This window comes from Epinephelus fuscoguttatus, linkage group LG3 (assembly GCF_011397635.1).
Source record: "Epinephelus fuscoguttatus linkage group LG3, E.fuscoguttatus.final_Chr_v1".
Classification (NCBI taxonomy): Eukaryota; Metazoa; Chordata; class Actinopteri; order Perciformes; family Serranidae; genus Epinephelus; species Epinephelus fuscoguttatus.
In genome coordinates, this window is record NC_064754.1 from 24,435,566 (window position 1) to 24,460,741 (window position 25,176).

At 40.0% G+C, this 25,176-nt stretch overlaps 1 protein-coding gene and 3 non-coding genes across 4 annotated transcripts in view; all 4 read right to left on the reverse strand.

Annotated features, from left to right (window-relative positions):
- Positions 1–421: 421 nt before the first annotated feature.
- Positions 422–493, reverse strand: trnap-cgg (transfer RNA proline (anticodon CGG)). The gene has a single exon. It is a non-coding gene; the product is annotated as a tRNA-Pro (tRNA).
- A 710-nt stretch (positions 494–1,203) lies between these two features.
- trnap-ugg (transfer RNA proline (anticodon UGG)) lies at positions 1,204–1,275 on the reverse strand. The gene has a single exon. It is a non-coding gene; the product is annotated as a tRNA-Pro (tRNA).
- An 840-nt stretch (positions 1,276–2,115) lies between these two features.
- Positions 2,116–2,187, reverse strand: trnap-ugg (transfer RNA proline (anticodon UGG)). Its single transcript has one exon. It is a non-coding gene; the product is annotated as a tRNA-Pro (tRNA).
- A 1,915-nt stretch (positions 2,188–4,102) lies between these two features.
- Positions 4,103–25,176, reverse strand: part of prom1b (prominin 1 b) — a 33,471-nt gene continuing 12,397 nt past the window's right edge. Inside the window, exons 5-29 of the mRNA XM_049572069.1 lie at positions 23,772–23,892; positions 23,582–23,645; positions 23,345–23,434; positions 22,675–22,698; positions 22,188–22,405; positions 21,706–21,780; positions 21,499–21,562; positions 21,287–21,295; positions 20,974–21,133; positions 18,877–19,029; positions 17,545–17,668; positions 17,229–17,332; positions 16,900–16,984; positions 16,642–16,788; positions 15,630–15,701; positions 14,316–14,408; positions 13,702–13,755; positions 13,430–13,510; positions 12,999–13,067; positions 11,592–11,681; positions 9,270–9,385; positions 8,693–8,758; positions 8,439–8,530; positions 6,401–6,435; positions 4,103–6,300 (exon numbers count right to left, since the gene is read on the reverse strand). Coding sequence (XP_049428026.1) covers positions 8,461–8,530; positions 8,693–8,758; positions 9,270–9,385; positions 11,592–11,681; positions 12,999–13,067; positions 13,430–13,510; positions 13,702–13,755; positions 14,316–14,408; positions 15,630–15,701; positions 16,642–16,788; positions 16,900–16,984; positions 17,229–17,332; positions 17,545–17,668; positions 18,877–19,029; positions 20,974–21,133; positions 21,287–21,295; positions 21,499–21,562; positions 21,706–21,780; positions 22,188–22,405; positions 22,675–22,698; positions 23,345–23,434; positions 23,582–23,645; positions 23,772–23,892 — 2,149 coding nt within the window. The 3' untranslated portion in view covers positions 4,103–6,300; positions 6,401–6,435; positions 8,439–8,460. The remainder of the gene's footprint in view (positions 6,301–6,400; positions 6,436–8,438; positions 8,531–8,692; positions 8,759–9,269; positions 9,386–11,591; positions 11,682–12,998; positions 13,068–13,429; positions 13,511–13,701; positions 13,756–14,315; positions 14,409–15,629; positions 15,702–16,641; positions 16,789–16,899; positions 16,985–17,228; positions 17,333–17,544; positions 17,669–18,876; positions 19,030–20,973; positions 21,134–21,286; positions 21,296–21,498; positions 21,563–21,705; positions 21,781–22,187; positions 22,406–22,674; positions 22,699–23,344; positions 23,435–23,581; positions 23,646–23,771; positions 23,893–25,176) is intronic.

Below are 25,176 nucleotides of genomic sequence, written 5' to 3' on the forward strand. Positions count from 1 at the left end.
GACTGTTGGAAAACCATTTCAGGTGACTACCTCTTGAAGCTCATGGAGAGAATGCCAAGAGTGTGCAAAGCAGTAATCAGAGCAAAGGGTGGCTATTTTGAAGAAACTAGAATATAAAACATGTTTTCAGTTATTTCACCTTTTTTGTTAAGTACATAACTCCACATGTGTTCATTCATAGTTTTGATGCCTTCAGTGAGAATCTACAATGTAAATAGTCATGAGAATAAAGAAAACGCATTGAATGAGAAGGTGTGTCCAAACTTTTGGCCTGTACTGTACATATTAAGAAACTGTCCTGTCACCTTTAGGACAAAAGTGCTGTTTTGACATTACAGCATTTTGGGTCAGCATAGCTCTTTTGCATAACAACTTATACATACCTATTCAGTGAACCTAAAGAGCCACTGTGATATGCTGTGGGCTCGTCTGGGATTTGAACCCAGGACCTCTCGCACCCGAAGCGAGAATCATACCCCTAGACCAACGAGCCATGAAAAGAACAATTTCTCTGTCCATTTACTTATTTTCTTACTCTGTCCAGGTCAGGTTGCAATGGAGTTGGGCTTGGCAAAGTCACCCAGATGCTCTCCTCCACCTCCGCATCTTTCAGGTCTTCTTAAGGGATCAACACTGGTCAACACTTTCAAGTGCTGTGGGATCATCCAGGACTTGAACCCAGAACCTCTTGCATTCAAAGCAAGACGCATACTCATAGACCAATGAGCCATAAAATACATTCTTTCTCCATCCATTCACCTGTTTTCCTCCCCTGGGTCAGGTCGCAATGAAAGCAGCCTTGACAAAGTTGCCCAGGTGCTCTCCTCCACTTCTGCATTCTCCAAGACTTCTTAGAGGATCCAGTAGGCATTCTTGGGCCAGATTGGATATGTAGTCCTTTTTTCTCAGCGTGCACTGAGACTTGAGCATAGTGATACTATTGGACGATAGAACACATTTCACACAACAGGTTCCAACAAAACTTGAACTTAGATTCATCAGTAAGGACAGTGGCTCCATTCTAATGAAGTTTCTCAGTGCGTAAAACTACATATTAGGAAAGTGATTTTGTGAAGATGCGTCAACTTCAGGACAAAGACGCTGTTTTTCCAAAGACATTACAGCATTTCAGATAACTCTTTTGCATCACACCTTATACATACATCTTTTTAGTCAAATTAAGTAGCTACTTTCAAGAGTTGTGGGCTCGTCCGGGATTTGAACCCGGGACCTCTCGCACCCAAAGCGAGAATCATACCCCTAGACCAACGAGCCATGAAAAGGATAATATGTCTGTCCATTTACTTATTTTCCTCCTCTGTCCAGGTCAGGTTGCAATGGAGCTGGGCTTGGCAAAATCGCCCAGATGCTCTCCTCCACCTCTGCATCTTTTAGGTTTTCTTAAGGGATACAGAAGCATTCCCAGGCCAGACTGGACATGTAATCCTTCCAGTATTTTCTGGATCTGCACTGAGGTCTCTCCCTAAGAGGACGTGCCCTGAATATCTCCCAAATGACTCAAGTGGTACTTTTTATATGGAGGTGCCGCAGTTCTTTTCTCACTTTCTCTTTGGAAAATCTGAGCTGCTTAACTGTCCCTTAAGGTGAGCTGGGACATCCTGTGTAAGGAAACCAGTTCGAAGGCTTACGTATATCCACAATCTCATTCTTATGGTCAGTACCTGAGTCTTTGGCCATGCCTGACAGTCTGAACACAAATCTTTTGGCTTCTGATCAAATCAGAGATGTTCAATGGCTTTACTGCATACGAACCATACATCTACGTTTTGCATGAACCAAAAGTTCTCAGTTGGTTCCACCGAGACTTGAGCTTAGTGATACTATTGGATGATAGGACATATTTCACACAAAGGGTTCCACCGAGACTCTAACTTGGATTCATCAGTAGAGTCAGTAAAAGATGATTGCTCCACTCTAATGACTTTTCTTAGTGTGTAAACCTACATATTAGGAAACTGATTTCATGAAGTCCTGTCACCTTTAGGACAAAAGCACTGTTTTGACATTACAGCATTTTGGGTCAGCATAGCTCTTTTGCATAACACCTTATACATACCTAATCAGTGAAACTAAAGAACCACTGTGAAGTGCTGTGGGCTCGTCCGGGATTTGAACCCGGGACCTCTCACACCCAAAGTGAGAATCATACCCCTAGACCAACGAGCCATGAAAAGTGCAATATTTCTGTCCATTTACTTATTTTGAACTAGTGGAACTAGGTTTGGTAAAGTTGCCCAGATGCTCTCCTCCACCTCTGTGTCTTTCAGGTCTTCTTAAGGGATACAGAAGCATTCCCAGGCCAGACTGGACATGTAGTCCTTCCTATTTTCTGGGTGTGTGCACTGAGATCTCTTCCCAAGATGATGTGCCCTGAATATCTCCCAAACGTCTCAAGTGGTACTTTTGACATAGAGGCACCACAGTTCTTCTCTCACTTTCTCTTTGGAAAATCTGAGCTGCTCAATTGTACCTAAAGGCAAACAAAATCTGAAGCTTTGGCCAAGGCCGATGGTTAGAATGGGAATCAACTGGTAAAAAGAGATTTATGTCTTTTAGTCTAACATTACAGCATTTCAGGTATTTGTCAGTTCTTATGCACACACACATATATATATATATCTCTTCAGTCAAACCAAAGAGCCACTGCCAAGTGCTGAGGGCTCGTCTGGGATTTGAACCCAGAACCTCTTGCACCCAAAGTGAGAATCATACCCCTAGACCAACGAGCCATAAATAAAAAAATCACTTTGCACATCAATTAACAGATTTTTCTCCTCTGTTCAGTTCAGGTCACGGGGGAAGTAAGCTTGGTAAAGTTGCCAAAATGCTCTCCTCCACCTCTGTCTTACAATTTTCTGTGATTTGCCTCCATGTTCCAAGAGAAGACCCCTCTCCCATGTCTGGCCTTTTCTCTTTCTATGGCTCCACTGCCAAAGCTGGATTCAGCTTTGTCATACTGGTGGACGATAGGATATACTTCAAACAAAATCCTCAACTAAGACTCAAATTTGGATTCATCAGTAAAACACAGCTGCTCCATCCCAATTAAGTTGCTCAGTGTGAAACCTCAATTATCTGCTCATGTGTGGACAATTACACCATGGAGACCAGGTCATCCAAGCATGGTGTGCACACGACATGCAACAGCTCCTCACTCAAGTGTTTATGCTAAGATAAATTACTGGCTGTCACGAAAATGACAAGACAAAGGGAAATGAGGATGCTCAAGTCTGAGGTAAGAAACAAAATACAATGAAAATGCCAAAATTATACGCTGCATCTGAGCTTAAGAAACTCCCATGACTCTTAATACAGAATAAATAGTGTACAGTCACAGAGCACCAGTATCACCCCATTGGCTAAGCTGGTCTTGAGTTCAAGAAGAGGCCTGACTGCACTCTACATTGAGTTTTAACTTATGAAACTAAACAGAAGAACAGACGCTGCCTTTGAGGCGACATATACCATATGTCCCTGCTGGCTTGGACACAGAGCGGAAGACGAGAAGTGTATGTATAGCCTGCTGCTGGGTACAGAGTCACACACGTGTGTACAAATGCACACATGCCCTCAGTACATTCAGGAAGTTTTGTTTTTATAGCCATCAATCTGGCAAGGAAAAGAAAAAGTTCCCCTGTAAGAGACACCGGGAATGCAAAGTAAACACGTGAAGTATGTGTGTGTTGTCTGAACCAGATGTTTCCCTAAATTAAATTAGTGTAGTCCTCTTCTGATAGGATGCAACAGCGTCACGCCACCTCAGCCACTGCCAAGCCCCCCCGCCGAAACAGACCTGAACCTTCTCAGCTGCTGTGTGTGCATGTATTCAACGCTGCATATGTTATATGAATATTCTCTACACTCCCCGGTGCTCTGTGTGCTTTGGCAGACAGGAGTTGGTCTTTAGGGGCGTGGATGTCGAACCCATCTGTACATTTGCTTTACCTATATCAAGTATTCTTTTTCATTCCTTGGTGCAGGTCAGGGTTTATGTACAGTATAAAAGCGCACTGAAAAGATCATTTTTGGGTGATTTATGACCTTCAAAAGAACAAAAATACTATCAGACACTTATGAGACTGAAGTTTTTATTCACAGTTTTGCAGTTTTGTATTAGAATTGTTTGTGTGTGTGTGTGTTCTTCAACCTGACCTCTGACACCACACAGGTTTTTGGTAGATTTATTTCTCAAACCACAGGATGATGAAGGAAAAAAAAACTCTCTGACAACACAAGCAACTAGTGGTCACTAATGGTCTGGCGAGAAATGCCTAAGACACAGTATTTTGTTTGTAGCTTTCTTAAAACCTTGCTAACGAAGTGTATGTAGCCTGTGTGTGTGTGTTGAAAAGGTAGTTACACTTTGCCTGTTGCGGTAGCTTTGGGTAAACTTTGGACTGACCTCACGTCTCAAAGATTTTAATAATTTAGAGTCAAACAGAACTGTCACTTTCATCCTTCAGTGTTTAAAGGAATAGTATGGCATTTTTGGAAATACCCCTTTTTCACTTTCTTGCTGAAGGTTAGCTGAGAAGATAAAAAGCACTCTCATGTAACTATGCTAACTGTAAAGCTAAAGCATAGAGATGGTTAGCTTAGCTGAGCACAAAGACTGGAAATGGGAAAAGAGCCTGGCTGTGACCAAAGGGAACAAAATCAACACACCAGCACATCTGAAGCTCAAAAATTAATATGTTCAAAGCGTGAAAACGCCGAGAAATAGTCCAGTGCATAACCCCCTGTTAATTACCTTCAGCATGCTAGCCATGCTAGAGGATGTATCTTACAGACTTTGGTAATTCCCTGACTTTTGCTTTGGCATTTTTTTCTTTAAGTGAAATGTCCTAAAAACGACTGATAGATCGTCATGATGTTAGCCACTTTTACACTGCCTGCCAAAATGAGACAGGTGTGACATTTTGATGTGTTATGTGTGTGACCTAATCCCAAGATTTAAAATGAAGCTGATAGCAGTTAGCGGCTAAAAATGTACGCAACTTGGGAAAACAGTGAGGTCCAGGAGTTCCTTACCCTCTGAGCAGAGGACAAAATCAGCTGCCATATAACAGAGACTGTAAATGATTGTTATTGCTACGTTGATGTCATTGTTCTTGTTTATTAAGTGCACTGGAGCGTCATGATGTCACTGTTGTTTGATTCTGTGTAAAAATGCAAAGGCAGCATAAAGAAGGGACTTTGTAGCGGCCCTATAGTAGGACCTCTGTGTAAAAGGGCTACTGGCTACAGATAATTACAGTGTCCAGAAGATGAAATGTAATAACTTTGGTGATCACCTCACTTTTCCTTTTGCATTTTTGGCTAAAAGAGAAGTGTTGGATGGATTGCTATGACACTGACTACAGATATTTACAGTGTACAGAGGATGAATTGTTATAACTTTTGTAATCACCAGACTTTTCATCAAGTGACATCATCAGTTCAAACTTTTAATTTTAACTTGCTATGACATGCCAATTAGCAAATGTTAGCATGCTAACATGCTAAACTAAGGTGGTGAACATGGGAAACATTATACCTGCTAAACATTAGCATGTTAGCATTGTCACTGTGAGCTCTTTATCACGCTGATGTTAGCATTAAGCTCAAAGCACAACTGCTAGCACGGCTGTAGACACACTGTTTATGTCTTGATGCCAAACTAAGCTAACAGGTTGGTATTTAATAAAAAGACATGAAAGTGGTATCTCCTCATCTATCTCTTTGCGAGAAAGAAAAAAAGTGGATTTCCCAAAATGCTTAACAATTCCCTACTTTTCTGTTCGATGGAACTTGTGGAGCCAAAATGATGCGAGCTACAAATATTGTCAAAGAAAAGAAAGAAAAGAGCTACTTCTACAAAACCTACTTACATGTTATAAAACAAACATTAACAAAAATATATAAAACTTTCAAAAGCTTTGAAAGCGTAAAAAATGTACACTTGTGTCACCGTGTTAAAACTGATAACGTAAGTACAAACAAATGTATTGTCTACAGGTAAACCTAGCTATGCGGGAACATTGCTCTGATAGTTGATGATGTACAGTATGACCTACTAGAAGGACTGCGCTGGTACTGCTGTGGCTGGTACTGATGTGTGTGAGAGAACACATGATAAAGTACAGTTGGCTGGCATCTGAGGTCGTTCTCAAATGGCTTCAAGGGTTACTGGGGGGTGGGTCGCCCTCACCACACAGTTCCTGATTGTTGTTGTTCTTCCCTTTGGTCCTTGGAAGTGTTACAAGATCTGAATGGGAAGAGCTGAAAAGTCCAGTGATCCTAGAACATAGACAGGCCATGTCAGAAATAAGTTGTTACAGAATGTGTTTTTTCTTTTTTTATTATCCCTTAAGAGAGGAGTAGACAGATGAGCACTTACCACGTGGGAAATATCAGTTCCAGCTCTCTTGTCCGCTGTGGAAAAAGAGAAAAGAAAATCAGCTACTTTACTTTTGCCCATGCTCGAGAGCTACAGTCGTGCTTAGTTTCAGGAAAGCCACCAGTGTTAGTTTGAGTCCAAATAAAATTGTAGATGGATCGAGTAAACAAACACAAATTTTGGATGTAAATAAACATGTACCATTTCTGTTGTTTATTGGCAATGTGGATAATGTATTTTTTGCTACAAAATAAAACACCATATAGTGCAATAATAACCCATGTCATATCCCTACAACCTATACCATTCAAAACCAGGTCTGCCCACAGAGATGACAGGGCCTTTGAAAAGATCCAGTGAATATGCTCTCCCCAATTTGCTTTGCTCATATCAAGGCATACATGAAAAGTGGCTGCTAGGCACTATCATTCTCTTCCTCAGAGGTGGTGGTGCACCTCTTGGCTAATAATATAAGCAATAACGTTGGCCTTCTGGCTATTGATCGTCTTTTAGCCTGGCTGGGAGCAGCTTTCTGAGCTGACTGAAAAGAGTTCACTAAGGCCATTAGATTATTATTTGGGTTTTAAGCTTCCTCTTTTTCTTCTCCTCTCTCTTCTGGCCTCCCAGTGTATGTGTAGGTCCTCAAATAACAGGAAAAATTCACTGAATGATTAGCTAATTGCTAGTTTAGTTCAGTGTGTCTCAGTTGAAGACTATACCTCAGCTTCAGTTATGGTAAACAAAGGTGTCCCACAGGGATCCACTTTAGTCCCCATCTTATTGTCTATCTTTATAAATGACTTAGGTCATGGAATTAACCCAGCCAAGCTTCATATGTACGCAGATGACACAGTCATCTATACAGGGGTACCCTCTTTAAATCAAGGCATAGAGCTCTTACAGGATGCCTTTCAATCTCTGCAGCTTTCATTATTAAAACTAAAACTGGTCCTAATTTAAAAAAAGACCAAATATATGACTTTCGCTCACAAAAACCCTGCTGATCCCACTATTGTGACACTACATGGTACTTGTATTGAAAGAGTCACTTTCTACAAATATTCAGGGAAAAACTTAGGCCATAACTGGGCTTTCATTTTTGTTTTTAAAAAAAGTTTTCAGTCAGAGGACAGAAAGAGAATTGTGTTCATTTCTGTCTGTATTAGACTACTGTGATGTGATTTACATGCATGCAGCCTTATCCTTGCTTTAAAACTGGCTAAATACAGGCTCACGCACTCACCACTGCATTTTGTATGAATCTTTGGGATGATCCCCTCTCTATTAGAGGAGAAAAATGCACAAGTTGCTATTTACTGCCAAGGCATTATTAGGTAGATTGCCTACTTATATCTCCAGCCTTCTTTCCTTTCACACTAGCAGCTATTGTGCTCATTCTTCATATCGTATTCTTTTAAATGTCCCCAGGGTGTGCACAGAGCTTGGTAAAATTGCTTTCTCTTCTTATACACCCTGTGTATGGAATGAGCTCCAAAATGCTGTTACTTTAGAAGCACTCCCTCCCTTGAACATTTTAAAGGTCTGCCTTGAAGGAAACACGTTGGTGCTTTACATAGTCCTCGACCTAGGCCTTTTTCTCTTCCTAGTTTTCCCTTGTGTGTTCCCTTAATGTATTGTATGTGTTTTCATATGTGACATTTTTTTTTTTTACTGCTGTAAGTGACTGTGCCGCTGTCTTGAAGAAAAGATCTTGCGTCTCAATGGGACCTTCCTGGCTAAATAAAGGATAAATAAAATGAAGTCATATCAGAACACAGCAGTGTCAGGTGTATCAGAGGTCTTCGCCTAAACCAACTCCATCATGATTCACTCCTTTTTTTTGTGTCTCAGTGTTTGAAAGGACATTGTCGGTTAAAAGAGACAACAATGAAGATAGTAGGATGGCAAGAAATAATAGAAAGAGGAGGAAAATCTCCTGTGTGAAGTCAGACGGAAGATGATTGAATGGTTGGTGGTTCTCAGATGGTTCTGGTTGTTAGATGAGGGTTAGTGGAAAGTTAATACAGACAGTCAGTACCTCATTGACGAGTTCCTTTGGGTCATGAGTCATGGTAGCTAGGGGGAGCAGAGGCTCGAGGGAACCGGGTCAGGGTGTCGGAATAGGGAGAGCTACATGTACACACACACACACACACACACACACACACATACGCATATACATATAAACTTAACATCTGTGGAGAAATGTCCCTAACTGTCTGCAGACTGTCAAAATTATCCCTCCACCAATTAACACCTCGGCATGCAAGCAAGCAGAGACACTGCTCGTACCTGACCACAGCGATGTCTCCGTAGATATTGCACACTTGTTCACCACGATTACCTGTATTACCCATACTGCAACACAAGAGCGAGGGCGGACAAGTGAGAAAGAGAACGGGAAGACTCCACTGAAAGCAACAAGGATGGAGTTTTCCTTAGAAATAAAGTCGAAAGAGAGGAGAGAGCTGCAGGAGATGATGAAATGAAGATCCATGCAAAGAGAGGAAGACCATGCTCATGATTTCTGATGAGCAAAAGAAGTATGAAAGATGTGGAGAGATCCAAAGTCAAAGTATCCCATACCAAACAGGGAGAGGGCACGTGGAGTAGGACGAAAGGATTCATGAATAGCAGACAAACGTCAAAGTGCAACAAGCCATGGGTAAGAGCTACAGAGAGTGGAAATAACATGAGGAGAAAATATGAAGAGAATCAAAGGCCATGAAAATGACAGAGAAAGGGAAAGAAAAGGATTAATTAATTTTGTTCTGATCTACAGAAAAGATTCAGAAAATCTACCAGTAAAACTAACAAAACTTCTGTCTGTGGCTACATTTGAACAAAGTGTGTGTGGGTTTGGACTCACTCTTCAAAGACGTCCTCTGTGTCCATCCTTCTGTAATACTTGGCCAGTTTGGTGGAGAAGATGATACTGGGGATCAGAAGGATGCAGCAGCCTCCCAGACCAAACCAGAATGTGTTCTGAAAAACATGTTCACAATTTTGTCTCCAGTTAACATTCAATGAAATTCTCATCTCACTGAAATTGAATTTTAAGTGCAAAAATAATGTGATGATTAACCAATGAACTGTAAGTTAACTGTTGAAGTCAATTTAAAAATGCTGTCCTCACCTTCTCAAATACAAATACACACTGGTAGAGTACGTTTTCAGATCAAGTAGTAAGTGAAAAGCAGTAATAACACAGTGTGATGTATTTTAAGTATCAATAGTAAAAGTATTCAGGCAGCAGAACTGATGCTTCTAAAGTATTATATTCAAAAACATTACATTTTTTGGTTATTAGTATTGGTGCATTTTAATGTAGATGCTAATGTAGATGGTGCTAGATGAGGTTTATAGTTTATATTTGAGCAGTTTGACGTGCTTTTACACCTGTAGTTCATTTGGTCCGGACTGAGGGGGAAAATGATAAGCTATTAGTTTTTATTGTTTGACGAAGTTGTTTCATACCCCATTGATTTAAACTTTGTTTTTGTAAAGGCCTGTTTATTTGGGGATTTGTTTTCATTTTTTCAAACACAACAGTCAAGACAATCAGTTCATAGCATCACCTTGCAACTCTCCATACATCCTGCAAATCAATCAAGTCTTAAACCAACCAAAGCACCTGGATCATCAAACAGTGAGTAAAACTAAACCAAAGACAGTGAGTTCATCACATCTCTTGTTATGGTGTCTGTGGGTGGCTATCTGGAAGCCGCAATAAGGACACACGTGAAAAAATTAACGGTAGTTTATGCAGCACTTTAATTCTTCTGTGTGCTCGTTATGATGATTAATGACTAACAGGTACAGACAGGACGAAAAGGAGGTGTTATGTACAGTAATGATTTGGGGCTTATTACTTTGGGATCACTGTCACTCATTTTTAATGGATTTAATGAACTAACAGAGTACTTAAAGTTTGATACAAGCACAGCAGTTTTAACAGTTTTTGACCTATAAATCAGGGAAAATACTTGTGTTAATCTGAATGATTTGCATTAACAGGTTATACAACTTGTTTTTATACGGATCAGTTATACTGTAAGAATGCTTCCTGAACAGATTTTATGATCAGCTGATGGATTTATTAGTAGTTTAACTTTACAAATCATGTTAAAATCATGTCTGCTATCATTAAATCCTGTTGGTTCGTTCTGTTGTTTCTACCCACGAACAGCACCAGAGTCTGCTTGCAAATGGAGACCCAAATTTTCAGGTGGTCTCGGTTCGTTTGTTTGATCTGCACCAGGGTACTACTGACAACTCTCACACCGGCTGAATGAACATTACTTACCGGGCAAACAGACCTGAATTTGTTTTAATTGAACCAAACAGTTTAGGTGTGAAAGCACTCTAATAACTACAGTTGTCAGTTTTGCAGAAAGTTAAATAATTGCCTTGGAAATTAGTGTAAGTATGATATTGTACAAAATGGTAATTGTGCAATGCAAAGATTTAAGATGTTTGACTATGTCTGTTGCTGTTTCACATTCACATTCTCAAAGAGTCACAAAATAACAGACAGATTAGTTGATAATGAAAATCCTGCTACTATTCACATAAAGTCACGTACACATGGATGCACAAGAGATGCACACATTCTGAGGCACAAATAGGACAGAACGTGTAAATACAAACACGTGTGCGCATACACACGTTGAGCACATACAGCACAGTAGCTGCAGGCAGTGCTGGAGCGCTGACACATAAAAAATCTCTGTTTATATTGACCACAGTCTGTGGCTTGTTTGAGCTCTCATTAAACTCTCACAAACTCACACACGATATATGACTGATATGTAAATATAAAATTTTACAACTCCTCAGGGCCGGAGTGAAAACAGTGAAGAATCTACAGTATGTGTATGTAACTCCCCGTCCTGCCTTAAAAGCAGACCCTATCTCATCTCAGTGTGTGTGAGTGAGTGTGTTGGAGACTTGAGAACATACTGTTCCCGAATGTGTGGCCGAATGACTGCACAGACTTTGTCGCTCCGAAAAACCCAGGGCTCCATCAAAGAGCCGTTTATGTTTCTAGTTTCTACTCATGTGGGGGAACATGTACTGTACATACAGCTGTGAAATGAATCAGAGCACCTTAGCAGCCTGCCACACACACACACACACACACACACACACACACACACACACAGATAACCACAGTGTTCGGGTGTCTTACCACTGAATCGAGTATGAAGCTGCAGGCTACTATCTCCATGCTGTCCACCATGTTACTGATGGGTTTACACTGGGCCACCTCTACAGTCAACTGTGGGAGAAAAATACACCAGAAACCCAAAGTATAGATTACAGTGTGTGTATAAATGACATCAAACATAAAACCATAACTTCATGAGCATGGTGCAGAAGTGGAAAGATGATCTCTCCTAAACGTTGTTATTACAGACTTCAACTTTAAATCAAAGTGGCTCCTGGGACTGTTAAAATCTTGTGGTTACAATCAGAGACCTTTTAAAAACTTCCTAAATTTACTGAAACCTGAACATCGTGTTCACTCTAAAGAGTGCAGCCTGAGTTTTACTGTTCATTTACTATCATCAAGTCTAAACCCAACACTACAGTAACATTAAAACAAAGTTTCAGAAAATCAGCTAAGTTTTGGTGTGTTTCCATTCACTAATGTTATGCTAATTTTAGGAGTTGTTTCAGCCAGGCCTGCGCAGAATCATTTATCAGCAAGTGCCACACAATGCATGCTAGTTAGATCTATGTTCGACTTGATGCCAACTTGCTCTGATGCAGGCAATGATAACCTCACGAGATCGAGGCAGCCTCAGTTTTTAGAGCCAGGCACTGTAGTTGTTCTCCATCAACTGCAAGACCCAGAGCATGATGGGTAACGCCTGGTTGTCGCCTGCTCAAAGAGCTTATAGGCTCTTAGTTTCAACCACAAGCAAAAAATCCAAACTTGCTGTATAATTGTAATATTTAGTGTTAGATTGTAGGCTGTTAGTCTCATTTAATGCAATGGCAGTTTGTTCTGTTAACAAACACATCTTGTATGTAATAATAAAGTTTATAATGTGGTCTGTTAACTACAGGTAACCTACAGATCTAACAGCTTTTTTCTCTGCCCCCTGCTGCTAAAACCGAGGTGAGGCACAGTCAATCTTAAACGAGCCTATTATACTGTTGCACCAAATGGTGTAATAAATGTAGAAAACATGATGTAAATATGGCATTGAAGTTTATTTCATGTACTGAGAAAGGTTACAGTCTCCTCATCGCTCCACACAGATCTGATGTGTCTGTCTACTGCCATTTTTCATCTCAGTGGATGTTTAAGTCACATGATTCATGAATTATTCCCCAAGTATTTTTACACTGCACTTTCTTGCATTTTGCTTTTATCGATACGCCCACGTTCCCACCACAACCAAAGATATAAAGGTTTTTGCAATATTTTTGGTAGTTTTTTTCTGAATTTTTGTTGAGTTTTCACTCAAGTTTATTTTATGTGCAATTAAAAATGTGCATTAAGACAGGTGGATTGAAATGCTTCCTACTATAAATCATTAACCCATAAGCTATAAAAGGAGACATCAAAAACTGGTCATATACTCACCGAGTTTTTAACCCAATCTGTGTATTGTTTGAAGTATCCCACCAAACTCTGTGTGTAAGCGCGTGTTTCCTAGACAACAACAGAGAATAAAACATGTCAAATGTGTCAAGAAAATGTGTGACTGCAGTCTGCTGTGGATTAGTGTGGTTTATTAGTGTGGTAATTAGTGTTTAGGATAAAATATTTAATAATTTCATACTGTCCAGCAAGAGCATCTTAAACTTGATATTGCCATGCTGTTTCTGCTCAGGATAGTCAAGCTTGGATCGTAATACAAGCAGTTGTTGTTTATTGCGGTTATTTAAAATATCTGGTTTAAATCAGAGAAGATGGGGCCCAGACTGAGCTGAGGAATGGATAAAAATGTGTCACTTATATATATCACTTATATAGTACTTATATAATACTTATCATTGTAATGTTTTTTATACCTGTTTGATCACATGGGAGGCGTTATGAGTGATGAGGTACTCTGCTGCATCGATGGCACTCAGGATATTTGTGACCTTGACCTAAAGGAGAGAGAAATTAAATTGTACTTAGGAGACAATCTAACACGTAGTTGTGTTTATTGTTTATGTTCAGTTAACAGTACAGACGTTAATAGGAAGTTTTCTGCATAGTTTGATCAGAAGACTTTGTTGACTTATTCTCTGTGTGATAATACATGACAGTAATACAGTACATTATTCTGTTTCCTCACCGGCAGGTCATTGGACATCCTCTGCAGCTGCTTGATACTCTGGCTAAGTGTACTCTGTATGTGAGGAAAGAAACACAAACTGTGACCAAATATAGCACAACTAAACTACACACATCTAAACTACTCATTAACAAAAACCTATCACATCACTTCACGCCACAGCTGTCACAACATTAACAACACTGCTACCACAAAAACACGCACAAAGACCGCTGTTATCCATGTATGAACAGCAGCTTACCCGCGCTCTGACATATTTCTGTCACCATTTAATAGACGAAAAGGAAGAAGAAAGAAAACAAGGAAAGTTGAGGAGTTGAGTTTTACAATATACACTTAGATATTTGACAAAATAAGAAATAATGTACATTGGTTTTGTTGCATATTTTGTGCAAATATTTATATCAGCTGTTAATAAGACTCAAAATGAACCTGAGGAAATCATATGTGCAAAATGCTTCAAGATGCTGCACATTTTGTTCCTTCTATTATTCGTTCTATTATTACTCTGTTGGTAGAAGAAAGGTGTTTTTTGGACGTAGGGGAAGATCTGTGTGTATTTGTGCATAAATATGAAGTGAAGGTGTCTTGTGTTTAATTTGCGAGATGATTACCATTGCTTGCTCCAGGGGAACCACCTGTTCTCTGTGAATTTGTCTGATACTGCTGGCGTGTCCTTTCAGTGCGTTCTCCAGAGCACCACGTGGCTGCAAAACACACACACACACACAGATTAACACAAACACACAAAGAGCAGAGGGTGCAGTAGTTTGTTGAAGATAAATCTTTGCGATAATTAGGTGATGAATATTTACTTAGTGATTTATTATTCCTTCCTTCCTTCCTTCCTTAGGAATACATGCACACACTAATCCTTCTGTGGCATGTCCTACGTGTCTTTAAATGGCACAGCTCCTGTACTATGCGCTGTATGTGCAAAAATGAATGTGTGTGTGTGTGTGTGTGTGTGTGTGTGTGTGTCTTTAGGGTGAATGGGCGGCTTGTTCACACTAAAAAGCCCGATCACTGAGCATGAAGAGGAATCATTTTCCAGAGGGGCTTTCCAACTGTAAATTTAGTCTTGTTGGTTTAAGAATATTTTATGTTTTCTGTCGCATTACTCCCGTCTACAACATGTCAATATTAATTAAATGAACAAACTAATTAGACGTGTAGAAAACACAAAAATCTCTGAAGTCATCCCCCTGGGTTCAAGGTATTTTATGCCCAGCCAAGAATGTAAAGCGACAGACACTCAACTTACTTTGCCTGGGGGCCACTTTTGCAAAATGACAGGAGGTCAGGGGCCCGTTAATAAACAAACAATAATATTTATCAGATAAACATAGCAATTTCTGTGCAGCACCCCCAAGGGTTAGGTGTACGCAGGGGTGTACAGAGTTGCGGTGGATTCTCCCTTTTTTTTAAAAAAAAAATAAAAAAATAAACAGGCTATATTTTGATGCTTTTTATGCACTCTGACACCTTATTTACATTCAAAGTGCAAAAGAAATCCCAGTGTGAATCAGTTTATTTTCACTGTGAATTAGAGAATAGTCAGCAGGCCCCCCGGCACCCTGTCACGGGCCAGATTTGGCCCACAGCCTGAAGTATCACTGGTGCAGGTGATTCAGTTTAGGTCTGTGATGAACACTACAGTTGTTTAGCCATTAGCTGCACTTGAGCAGCAACTAAATGTGACAGATCCCTGCATCTCATCAAACTCATCATACCTCATCAGAGTCAAATTACTCTATTCTGTTAGTTTTCTTTCATAGTGGTACTATATGTGTATCCTTGAAACCCCTAATTACAGTAATTCAAATATCTGTATTTCACATACATGTCACTGTTTTCATACTTCTTCATGATTTTGGCATTTGCATCATGTTGTTGTAATCTGTTGGTACGATAATAATGAGACTCACCAGTTGGTCGGCCTGAGCTTCCAGGTCAGTAGAGAAGGTCAAGAGATCCACGAGAGTGACTCCCTTATTTACCTTGAACAACACAACCGAGACATTCATTCATAAAGCAGGTATAATACAGTTTTAGATTCCATCAATTTGCTCAACTTTTGTTTTTCAATTTAATTTCTGCTAAGCCTTGTTTTGGATTAAGTTTGGATTTGATGTTGTTTATGTTTTCGATGCAAAGTCCAAGTTGAATTTTCCAAAGATTCTCTTTATCATGCATATTAACAAAAATATGAGCTAACAACATTTTATGTTTGCATTTGTATCCTTTTTACAAGGGAATAAGATTACTTTATGAACAGAGAGAAACTTTTGCTTTTTTTTTTTTTTTTGAAATATTACTTCAAATTTTATTACATATTATAATAGTTATACTTATGTTTAGTTTATTATAATAACCATGACACAAATGAGTTGCATTCACATACAAAAAGAACAACATTGCGTGTCTGTCACTGGTGTGATTTAGATTAATTCCTAGAGACTTAGTTGAACCTTAAAATTATACTATGCAGGATTGCCATTTATTGTTTGTAAACACGCTCGCCAGCAAAACTGAAAGTAAAAGCCAGGCCCAGATTCACTTCACCTGCGGCTTACAGTCTGGCACCTGGACGTTACCTTTACATAAAGCCCCAACCTCACTTGAGCGCTGTGGGGGTACACACCCATAAATGTCCCAAACACGAAAAATAAGAAGAAAATACAGGCAGAGGGCAGAGTCTCTGTCGAAAAATACAACACTACACACTTCTAGTGGGTCATAAGTGATGACTAAGAAGGATTACTTCTGTATAAGTCTATATATTGTTTTTTAGGAAAATCCTGCATAGTGTGTCTTAAACTGAAAAGTATAAGTATTTACCTATAAATAAATCTTTTACGATGTGGGGACCTGCATTTTCCCCATACAGGAGGAAAGGTACTGCGCACACACACCCACACACCCACACACAAAGATCACCTCAGCCAGGTAGGCGTCATAGTCGACCTGTCCAACTCCAGAGTTGGCGAAGTTGATGAGGTTGTCTCTGCCGGCCTGCTCCAGCAGCGTGATGTCCTGCAGGTTGACCTGCACACTCTCAAACACTTTTGCCAGATCCTTGTTGTACTGTTGTGAAACACAAACATAAATTGATAAGTTACCTCTCAGCTTGCTCTGCCAATGCATCAGTAACACAGATTTTCATCAGAATATTCTACACAGTAAACTGACACATACCACAGTTCTGTTGAGGAAGGAGTTGATGTTGAACATTGTCTCCAGCTGCAGAGAATGATACAGGCCGTTGTTCTCATAGCAGTCCCTATGAGACAGACACAGTATGGTCACAAACTGACACCCCTCCAGTGTAAATGTGCATTATACAGCTTATTATTGTGTAAGTTCATTGGAGTTTATTTTGAACATTAAAAGAGTGATTCTTCATAAAATCAGGGTTTAAGCTGGGTTTTAAAAAACGGAACTTTCTGTCACTAAACACACGGTAACATTCAGTAAACAATGAGCTTTATGTACAGTATGTCCAGCACTAGCTGTTGGCACGTTACCTGTACATGCTTCCCAAAGTCAGGTCAATGTTTGGGTTCTGAAACAGCATCCCAGGAAGGAAGTTCTTCTTGGCAGGATGAACCAGGTATGGTGTGTCTATGATCTACACACACACACACACACACACACACACACACACACACACACACACACACACACACACACACACGCATATTCATCAGCACAGAGCCACAGTGTTGTCCATTATGTAACACGATCTCACTTCGTAAAACTCTCTCCAAGATAAACACAGAGAGAGGCAGAGAGGAGTGTGAAAATAAGATGATTCAGAAAGGAAGAGTTTGTTTTCTGCACCTTGAATAGCTGTCGGTTAGCGAGCGGCTCACACACCATCTTCTCCATGTTGCCACCAACAACAAACAAGGTGGTCACGATGGCCATCAGCACCCAGGCGAAGATAAAAGAGAAGCCCACCCCACTGAAAGAGCAAGAGACAGAGTGTGGGAAACATAATCACTCAAAAACATAAGCTAAGTTTTTCCTTCAGACTAATTAACCGACATCTATCCATCCATTATCTATAACCACTGATCCTTGACAGGATCCCAGCTGACAGTGTGCGAGCACCCTCCTGGACAGGTTGCTAAACTATCTCAGGGCTGACACATAGGGATTCACACCTTCAGGCAATTTAGAGTCAAGAATTAACCACAACTGCATGTCTGTGGACTGTGGGAGGAAGCTAGAGAACCCAAAGAAAAACTCTCGCTGTGAGGCAACACTGACAACCACTGCACCACTGTGCTGCCCTGATTAACCAACATTCAGGTTCCAGTTTTAACTTGTTGGCTTTTTTTTTTTTTTTTTTTAGTAACTGGTGAGCTAAAAAACCACCTGCTAAGAATAACTTGTTACTGTTGAAACACAATGTTAAGCAGGGACAAAGCTGCAAAAATTGTAAATTATGGGACCTAAGGGTGTATGAAACTGAACCTCAAACCTCATATCAACTGATATTCATTAATATATGAAATAAAATCTATAGATAACTGTTCAACACAACAGACATCTGCTTTTTGTCATTTAAAATTATCTGAGCGTTAACTCCAAACAGTTCAGTTCAGTTTTATCAAAAGCTTCAAATGTTACTGCCTGAGTAGGTTATCAGGCCATTTTTTAGTTTGTGTTACTTTCTACATTTGACAAACTCCCTCTCAAACTGTTATATTTCCCCCATAATCTGTCTTTATGTATATCCGCTACAGTTATAAACCTTTCACACAGCAGACATGTTTGACTTGTCAGAGTAGGAAAAGCACAGGCGTATCTAATACCATTGATTGTGGCTGAGTTTCACTGAGTTGTACCAGAAAGAAGTAGCAGTGAGACAAGCATGCACAATAGCAGGACTGCGGAACTGACACATTTAAATGGTTTGCAGCTAACATCATCGTTATAAGTTATACCTGCATCACGAGTCAAAATGTCTGCTGTGACAAAGGCTGAGGCTGTTTCTGAAATCACTCATTTACTATATTGTGTACTATATTAACTGTCTGCTATTTTGGTGTAACTGTTTAGTGGCTATCAAATAGGGAGTAATGAATGAGTAAATGAGGAATTGATGTCCATCACTGCTCTACTCTCCCTTCAGTTTGAGTGTTGGTTGTTGTCTTGGTAACATACGCCATTAGCAGGTTGCCACCGGTGTTTGACAGGCAGCCTCGGGTTGTTGGCGTAGCTTGCTTGTCATAGCCGCAGGTGCCACACAGCAGTCCGAGGATGTTGAAGGCTAAGACGAGGACGACCATACAGAGCACCGCCACACAGCCGATCCACCTGCAGCACAGACACACACAGGGCTGTCATTTGTGGGGACACAGTGCTGACCATAATAACAAACATATTAACAGATTTTTTGGTCACTTGGGGGCAGCAGAAACAAAATGTTTACATGACACTGATATCATCATCACCTTTTAAGATGATAAGGAGGAGTTGATTGTAACACACGCAGAGCAACATTATCATTCATTGGAGTTGTATTTCTGGCCACCTGGCAATGTAAATCCAATATTCACATTCTCTTTTATTTAGCTCTGTTATTGATCTCCGCTAATATCTGGCTCTTTAGCTGTTAAATGCTCTAGTCTCTAACTGTGTCTGTCTGCTGATTGATGCTGAGCAGGTAGTGTACAGTGGGTTTTTAGAGGTGTTTTGCCTAAAACAGCTGCCTGCTGCCGCTGAAAGCTACGCTATGAGAATAGTGAGAGTGACAGGGTTCCTATACATTTGGAATTTCAAAACCCAGGTAAGTTCAATGTCTGGGCTGAGGCAAAAAGGTTGGTACTCTGGGTGCAAGCGATGCAGTAACGAGACGTCTGTGTTTTTTCCTTTCATGTGGCTCAGAATCGCCTTCTCCCCCATGTTGGCAATGTCAAACAATTTCACACAAAGCTTGCATCTACCTCTGTGTGTGAATGGGGAATCCTTGGCCAACCAGTATTTATATATGGTATTGTCAAGCCATCCATCCAAAAACTTGCATCTACCCATTGTGAACCACATGAAACTCGTCTTCTTGTCGAAGGTGCAGTGTTGGAATGAATAAAACTTGACACCTGGGGGGCTGGAGGAGGGTCATGGGGCAGCGGACTGGACATACCACTTGTTAATCAGGTAAAAGGGGCGGTATGTTTTCTGAGACGTTTGCTCTCACACAAACTGTGCTTGGCCCGGCATAAAACACGATCTGGATTGATTAAATTATTTTTGGAAATACCTAATTTTCTATTTTAGAAAACAGTATTTTAGAACAGTTGTAAATAGTCTGGAAACATAAATATTTTTCCATACTTTGTTTTTCATTTTCCATACTTTTTAATACCTGGAAATTGATCAAATTTATTTCCATACTTTTCCATACTTTCCATACTTGCGTAGGAACCCTGGAGTGAACCAAAACAATAAAGATGCAGGCCTGACAGCTAAAAAATGATCTGAAACTTGATATAAAGCTTTGTAAAGCTGAGGGGAGCAAAAAGTTGCATTTGAACGCAGTGCAAAGACTACAGCCAATGGTCAAGTAGCAAGTATGTTCTGCACCTGTGCGACAACTCGATAGCAACAGACAGTAATAGTTTATATTTGTCATTCAAAAAGGGAAACTGGAAGATCAACAGGGCAGGTACAAGTCGATAGTTAGCCAGTTTAACAACACATTAACATTAACAACTCAACCTGATGTTGAAAGAGCAAAAAGTATTTACTGTGTGCTAGCAAATAACACAAAATGCTAAAGAGCTAAATGGCTAAAAACATGATCTTAACTAATTCAACAAGTTTGTTTTGATCTCATGCCCTCTTGACTTGAGCTGTTTGTTTGCTTTCCTCACTTCTGTTTTCCTTCCCTGCACCAAGCTGAACAGCCAATCAGAGTGATTTCATTCACCAACAGGCTCCGCTGTCTCCAGCGCTGGCTCAACATGTTGAATTGTCCTAAACGTCAACAAGGGCTGACTAGTGCCAACTGTGCGGGACATACCGCCAAAACAAGGGTGACAGACGCTCACTGACGGCCTGATACTGACCAACAGCTGACCATTGGTTTGGTGTATCATGGCCCTAAGCCTTAAACCAAGTATTAACCTTAAAGGAAATACTTAACTTTGTGGAGGCCAAAGTCTTGCAACCAAGACTGGATTTTTGTCCCCATAATGTCAGTGATTTATGTCCCCAAGACCTGATTAATAAATATATACATAAAAACACATATGCACAAACCTGTAAAAATCCATTTGGTCAATTTGTGGGTAGTAGGCCTCGATCTTTTTCTGTCCGTCGTTGAGGAAAATGGTGAAATTGGCCAGAGAAGCTTCCACTGGAAACATTTTGGAGAAGCTGTTGATCTCTGTGCCAATCTTATCCAGCATGCCTTTTACTCCTGCACACAAACAAAAAGGCAAAAGAAAAATCAGAAAGCAGCATGAAGAAGTGCATTTTTCTATATCAACTAGAAAGCCTGTAAAATCAGAGGTGCTAACAATGAGAAATGTAAAATGTAAAACAAAGTGTAAAGAGACAAAGAAGGACTTACGAGGTAGAGCTGTGGTTTCATCATTCACAAGTGTGCAGGTGAAGGCGGGAAAAGAAAAAATAGAAAGGTGAAAGAGTACAGTCAGATTTGATGTCATTTCTAACTAGGATGGAAAACAGCTCCATTTATACAGCTATATACAAACAGCATACACACACACACACACACACACACACACACACACACACACACACACACACACACTCGTGTACCTGAGACAACATTTTTAGTTTGTTCTTTAACCAGTTTTGGTGTATCATTAAAGGATGAGTAACCCTGCAGGTGGAAAGTAAGAGAGAAAAGATGATTAAAAATATATATCTGTTTTAACTAGGGTGTGTTGCAGGAATATGATGGGTGAAACAGAGAGTGACAACATGAACAGTTGTGACAAGGTGACAACTGAGACAGAGACAAACCTTTTGTACAATGTTGCTGAGGTCTGTTCTCAGAACAGTATTGACATTGGCCAAGGCATGATTGACATCTGGGAGCTGACAGACAGAGAAAAAAGAAGAGTAAATATGGCAACTAAAATGCTTGTTTCTATGGAGATAGTTCTGTCTCAATATTATTTGTGTGAACAGATAGACAATTTGTCTGTTAATGTGTAGTCTGTAAACATAAAACCACCTCCAAAAATACAAAAAAGATTTGCAAACCCACAAAACCATTATGCAAAAACGCAAATAAATTCCAAAAATTAAAAAAAACATCTTTTATAAAATATTTTGTATTTGTATTTGTGGAGGTTGTTTGATCTTTACAGATTACACATTTACAAATGGATTCTCTATCTCCTCAAAAGTAATATTGAGACAAATATATCTCCATAGTTTCCATTTATTGTCAGATTTTGATTTGCATCTCATGTTTCAGACAATCTTTAGCTCCTTGGTACCCTGGAGAAGTCAGCGTTGATTCCCAGCTGGGACAGCGTGGAGCGGATGGCATTACAGGTGGGAGACACAGCTCCATTAGTGCAGGCAGGGTCTGACAAGGTGTTAGACAGAGAGGCGCGCTCCCCTGATAGACTGGCCTGAAGTTTTCCTGTCCCTTCCTGAAGAACCTCCAAGGAGGAGCTGACGTTCTCTAGGGCCTCTTTGGTCTCCCGCATAGCTGCAAGAGAAAGAGGAAGGATGACATTGAATCAAAAATTAACATTTTTTGACAAAACCTACACTTGTACTAAAATAATCCACAACAGAGTATGGTTCTGTATTGTCAAACTGGTTGAGCCTCAAAGGATTTGACAATTCATGCAACCACCACAGAACTACCCAACAATAACACTGACCACAGACCAACAACCCACAACCGGAAACCACAACAGAAGACATCTCAAAGGACACAACAGAGGGGCAGATCAGCAGAACAGCTCTGATTACCTTTGATGGCACTCTCAACTTTTGCTTTAGATAAAAAGAAATGTGAGGAAATCAAAGAGGAAAAAGGAAAAGTTAAAATAGGGTGAGGTTATGCCCTTAAAATACACACCAGGACTCTGCAGTGACAAAACCACGAAAGGACTCTTAAAAATATGGAACAAGACCAGAGGAAGTTTTTTATTGTTCTAAGAAACCTCCTTTTTGTTGCATCTGCACCATGCGAACGAGGAACGACCCTAGTTTTTAAAATGGCGTTTTGGGGGACTTTTTTGTAGCTCTTATTCTGGAGTAGGTACGTTCCATGCACAAAAGGGACCATGACTGACATTGATGTATGTCGATTGGTCCCAATGTAGGTGTATGTTGATGGGTCAAGCACAGCCAATGCAGCACAAACAAATGCCAATTTTAAAAACCCATTAGACAGGTAAACAACAGATAACACAAAACACTATAACAGCTCATAACAACTGAATTTATATTGTGACAAAAATAGTTCATGGCCAAAGAGGTCTATCCTTGAATTTCAAAATAAATACCACTGATCAGATGACATGACAGACAAAGGAGATGATGTTTCAGCTCAGCGGCATTGGCACTGCATTGACACTACATGTTGACTGTTTGAGATAAAGAGAAGGTGGTTTTAAAAGCTGAGTGTGTGTGTTACCTCCTGCCATACGCAGCGCAGTGTCCAGCGAAGGAACCACCTCTTTCTCCAGCTGACTGTGGATCCTCCCACCCAGCAACGGTCCAATGTCTGTCAGGAAACACAGACAGATCAGACAGTTTTATGACAACACTACAGTTATATATTACTGCTGTAGGTAAACACAGGCAGTCGGAGGCAAACAACGTGAGAGACATGAGACAAACAGTGTGTGTAAACAGTCTGAGTTCAACTCACTGTCGAGGTCTGACAGGACTTTGTTCTTTGCTGTGGTGTACTGGGCTGTCAGGTATTCGATTTGCTGCAACAGAAAACACACATTATACATTCAAACATGACCTCTGGTGTATGTGTGTGTTATACATGGGAATGCATCTGTGTGTGTGTGTGTGTGTGTGTGTGTGTGTGTGTGTGTGTAGGGGCATACCGCAGGTGTGTTGTTGGCAAATGTCTTCAGGTCTCTCATATTGGTGTTGATGAACCGCCGAGTGCTTTTAATCTGGGCGCTGACATTGTGGTTCGCTGCATAGGCAATGAGTACTCCCAGACTGAAACACACACACACGTACGGGATCAGTAAAGAAAAACAGTGTGCAGTATTTACCAGCAGAGGGCAGCATGTGGCTACATTTAAATGTATTTCTGCTGCATGGGCTTCAAAAGTCACTGACACATGAGATCAGCCTGCAAAGTCACATTTCTCTGCTGAACATGTCTCTTTATGTTTATAACTCTTTAGTTACTGCACAGCAGTAATTTATGTTTTCAATTCAGTTAATTTCAGTTAGTTGCCAGAGTGGGTTTCCTCTTTTCCGATTGATTTTCATTGTTCGAAAGTGTTTAGTTTTAGTTACATTTTTAATTGGTTTCAGTATTACTTTTTTGTAATTTGAGGGGTACAGTATTTGTCAGGGGCAAGATTTAAGTAGTTCAGGGGTATTAGAATAAAAGCACAACACTCCGTGAAAGGCAGTTGACTCAAGGTCAAGTAAACATCAATAAACATTTCCACCCATCCCTCCTCGTGCTTGTTGTGTTGACAAATTTGACCAAATTGATAAGGACTAAAACTAAAGTCATTATCTGTTTATTTTTATTTAATTTTAGCTCATTGTGCAAGTACACAATATCATATTAGTTAATTTTCATTTTCTTTTAATGTCTAGTTTCTTGCATGACTAAAATGTTGTTGTTTTTGCCACAACTAGTTTTAGTGTACTTGTGGTTAGAGTAAGAGTTTTTGTGTCAATTAAACTTTTCATGTACAAGAACTTTGTCACAATTGTTGTTTAACTGTTTTGGAAAGATCTACATGATGTACAGTCAGTAAATGTACACACTCCCCTGCAAGCTGTAAATTATTTTGCAATGCATCTACCTTTTTTCTCTACGATCCAACCCAATTATGACTGGTAAGGATTTAATGAGGATAATGGACAACGCCCCAGTTTTATCTCAAGTTTGTCCAGGATGGAGGATGCAGGATGGACAATGCTGTGACAATTCACTGGAAGTCTGGCAGGGTGCTGAGCTGATGATGTGCAAACCTTCAGCTTTTAGAGTTTTTGTTAATTACTGCAGTAATGTTACGGCTGTGTGTTCTTCCTGAACGTATTTATTACTTTTTAAAGGTATTTAATTCATCATCCAGATAACTGATCTCTTTTAGTCTGCTGAACCAAAAGTAAAGATTTGACTGAATGTCTATAAACAAACAAAGAATCTTCTGTGTGAGAGATTATGAAAGAATCATATTAACAAACCCTGATCAGATAATGTCTGCACATCTCGAAATGGCTACAAAGTGCTTCATGTACCCATATGTGCATGTG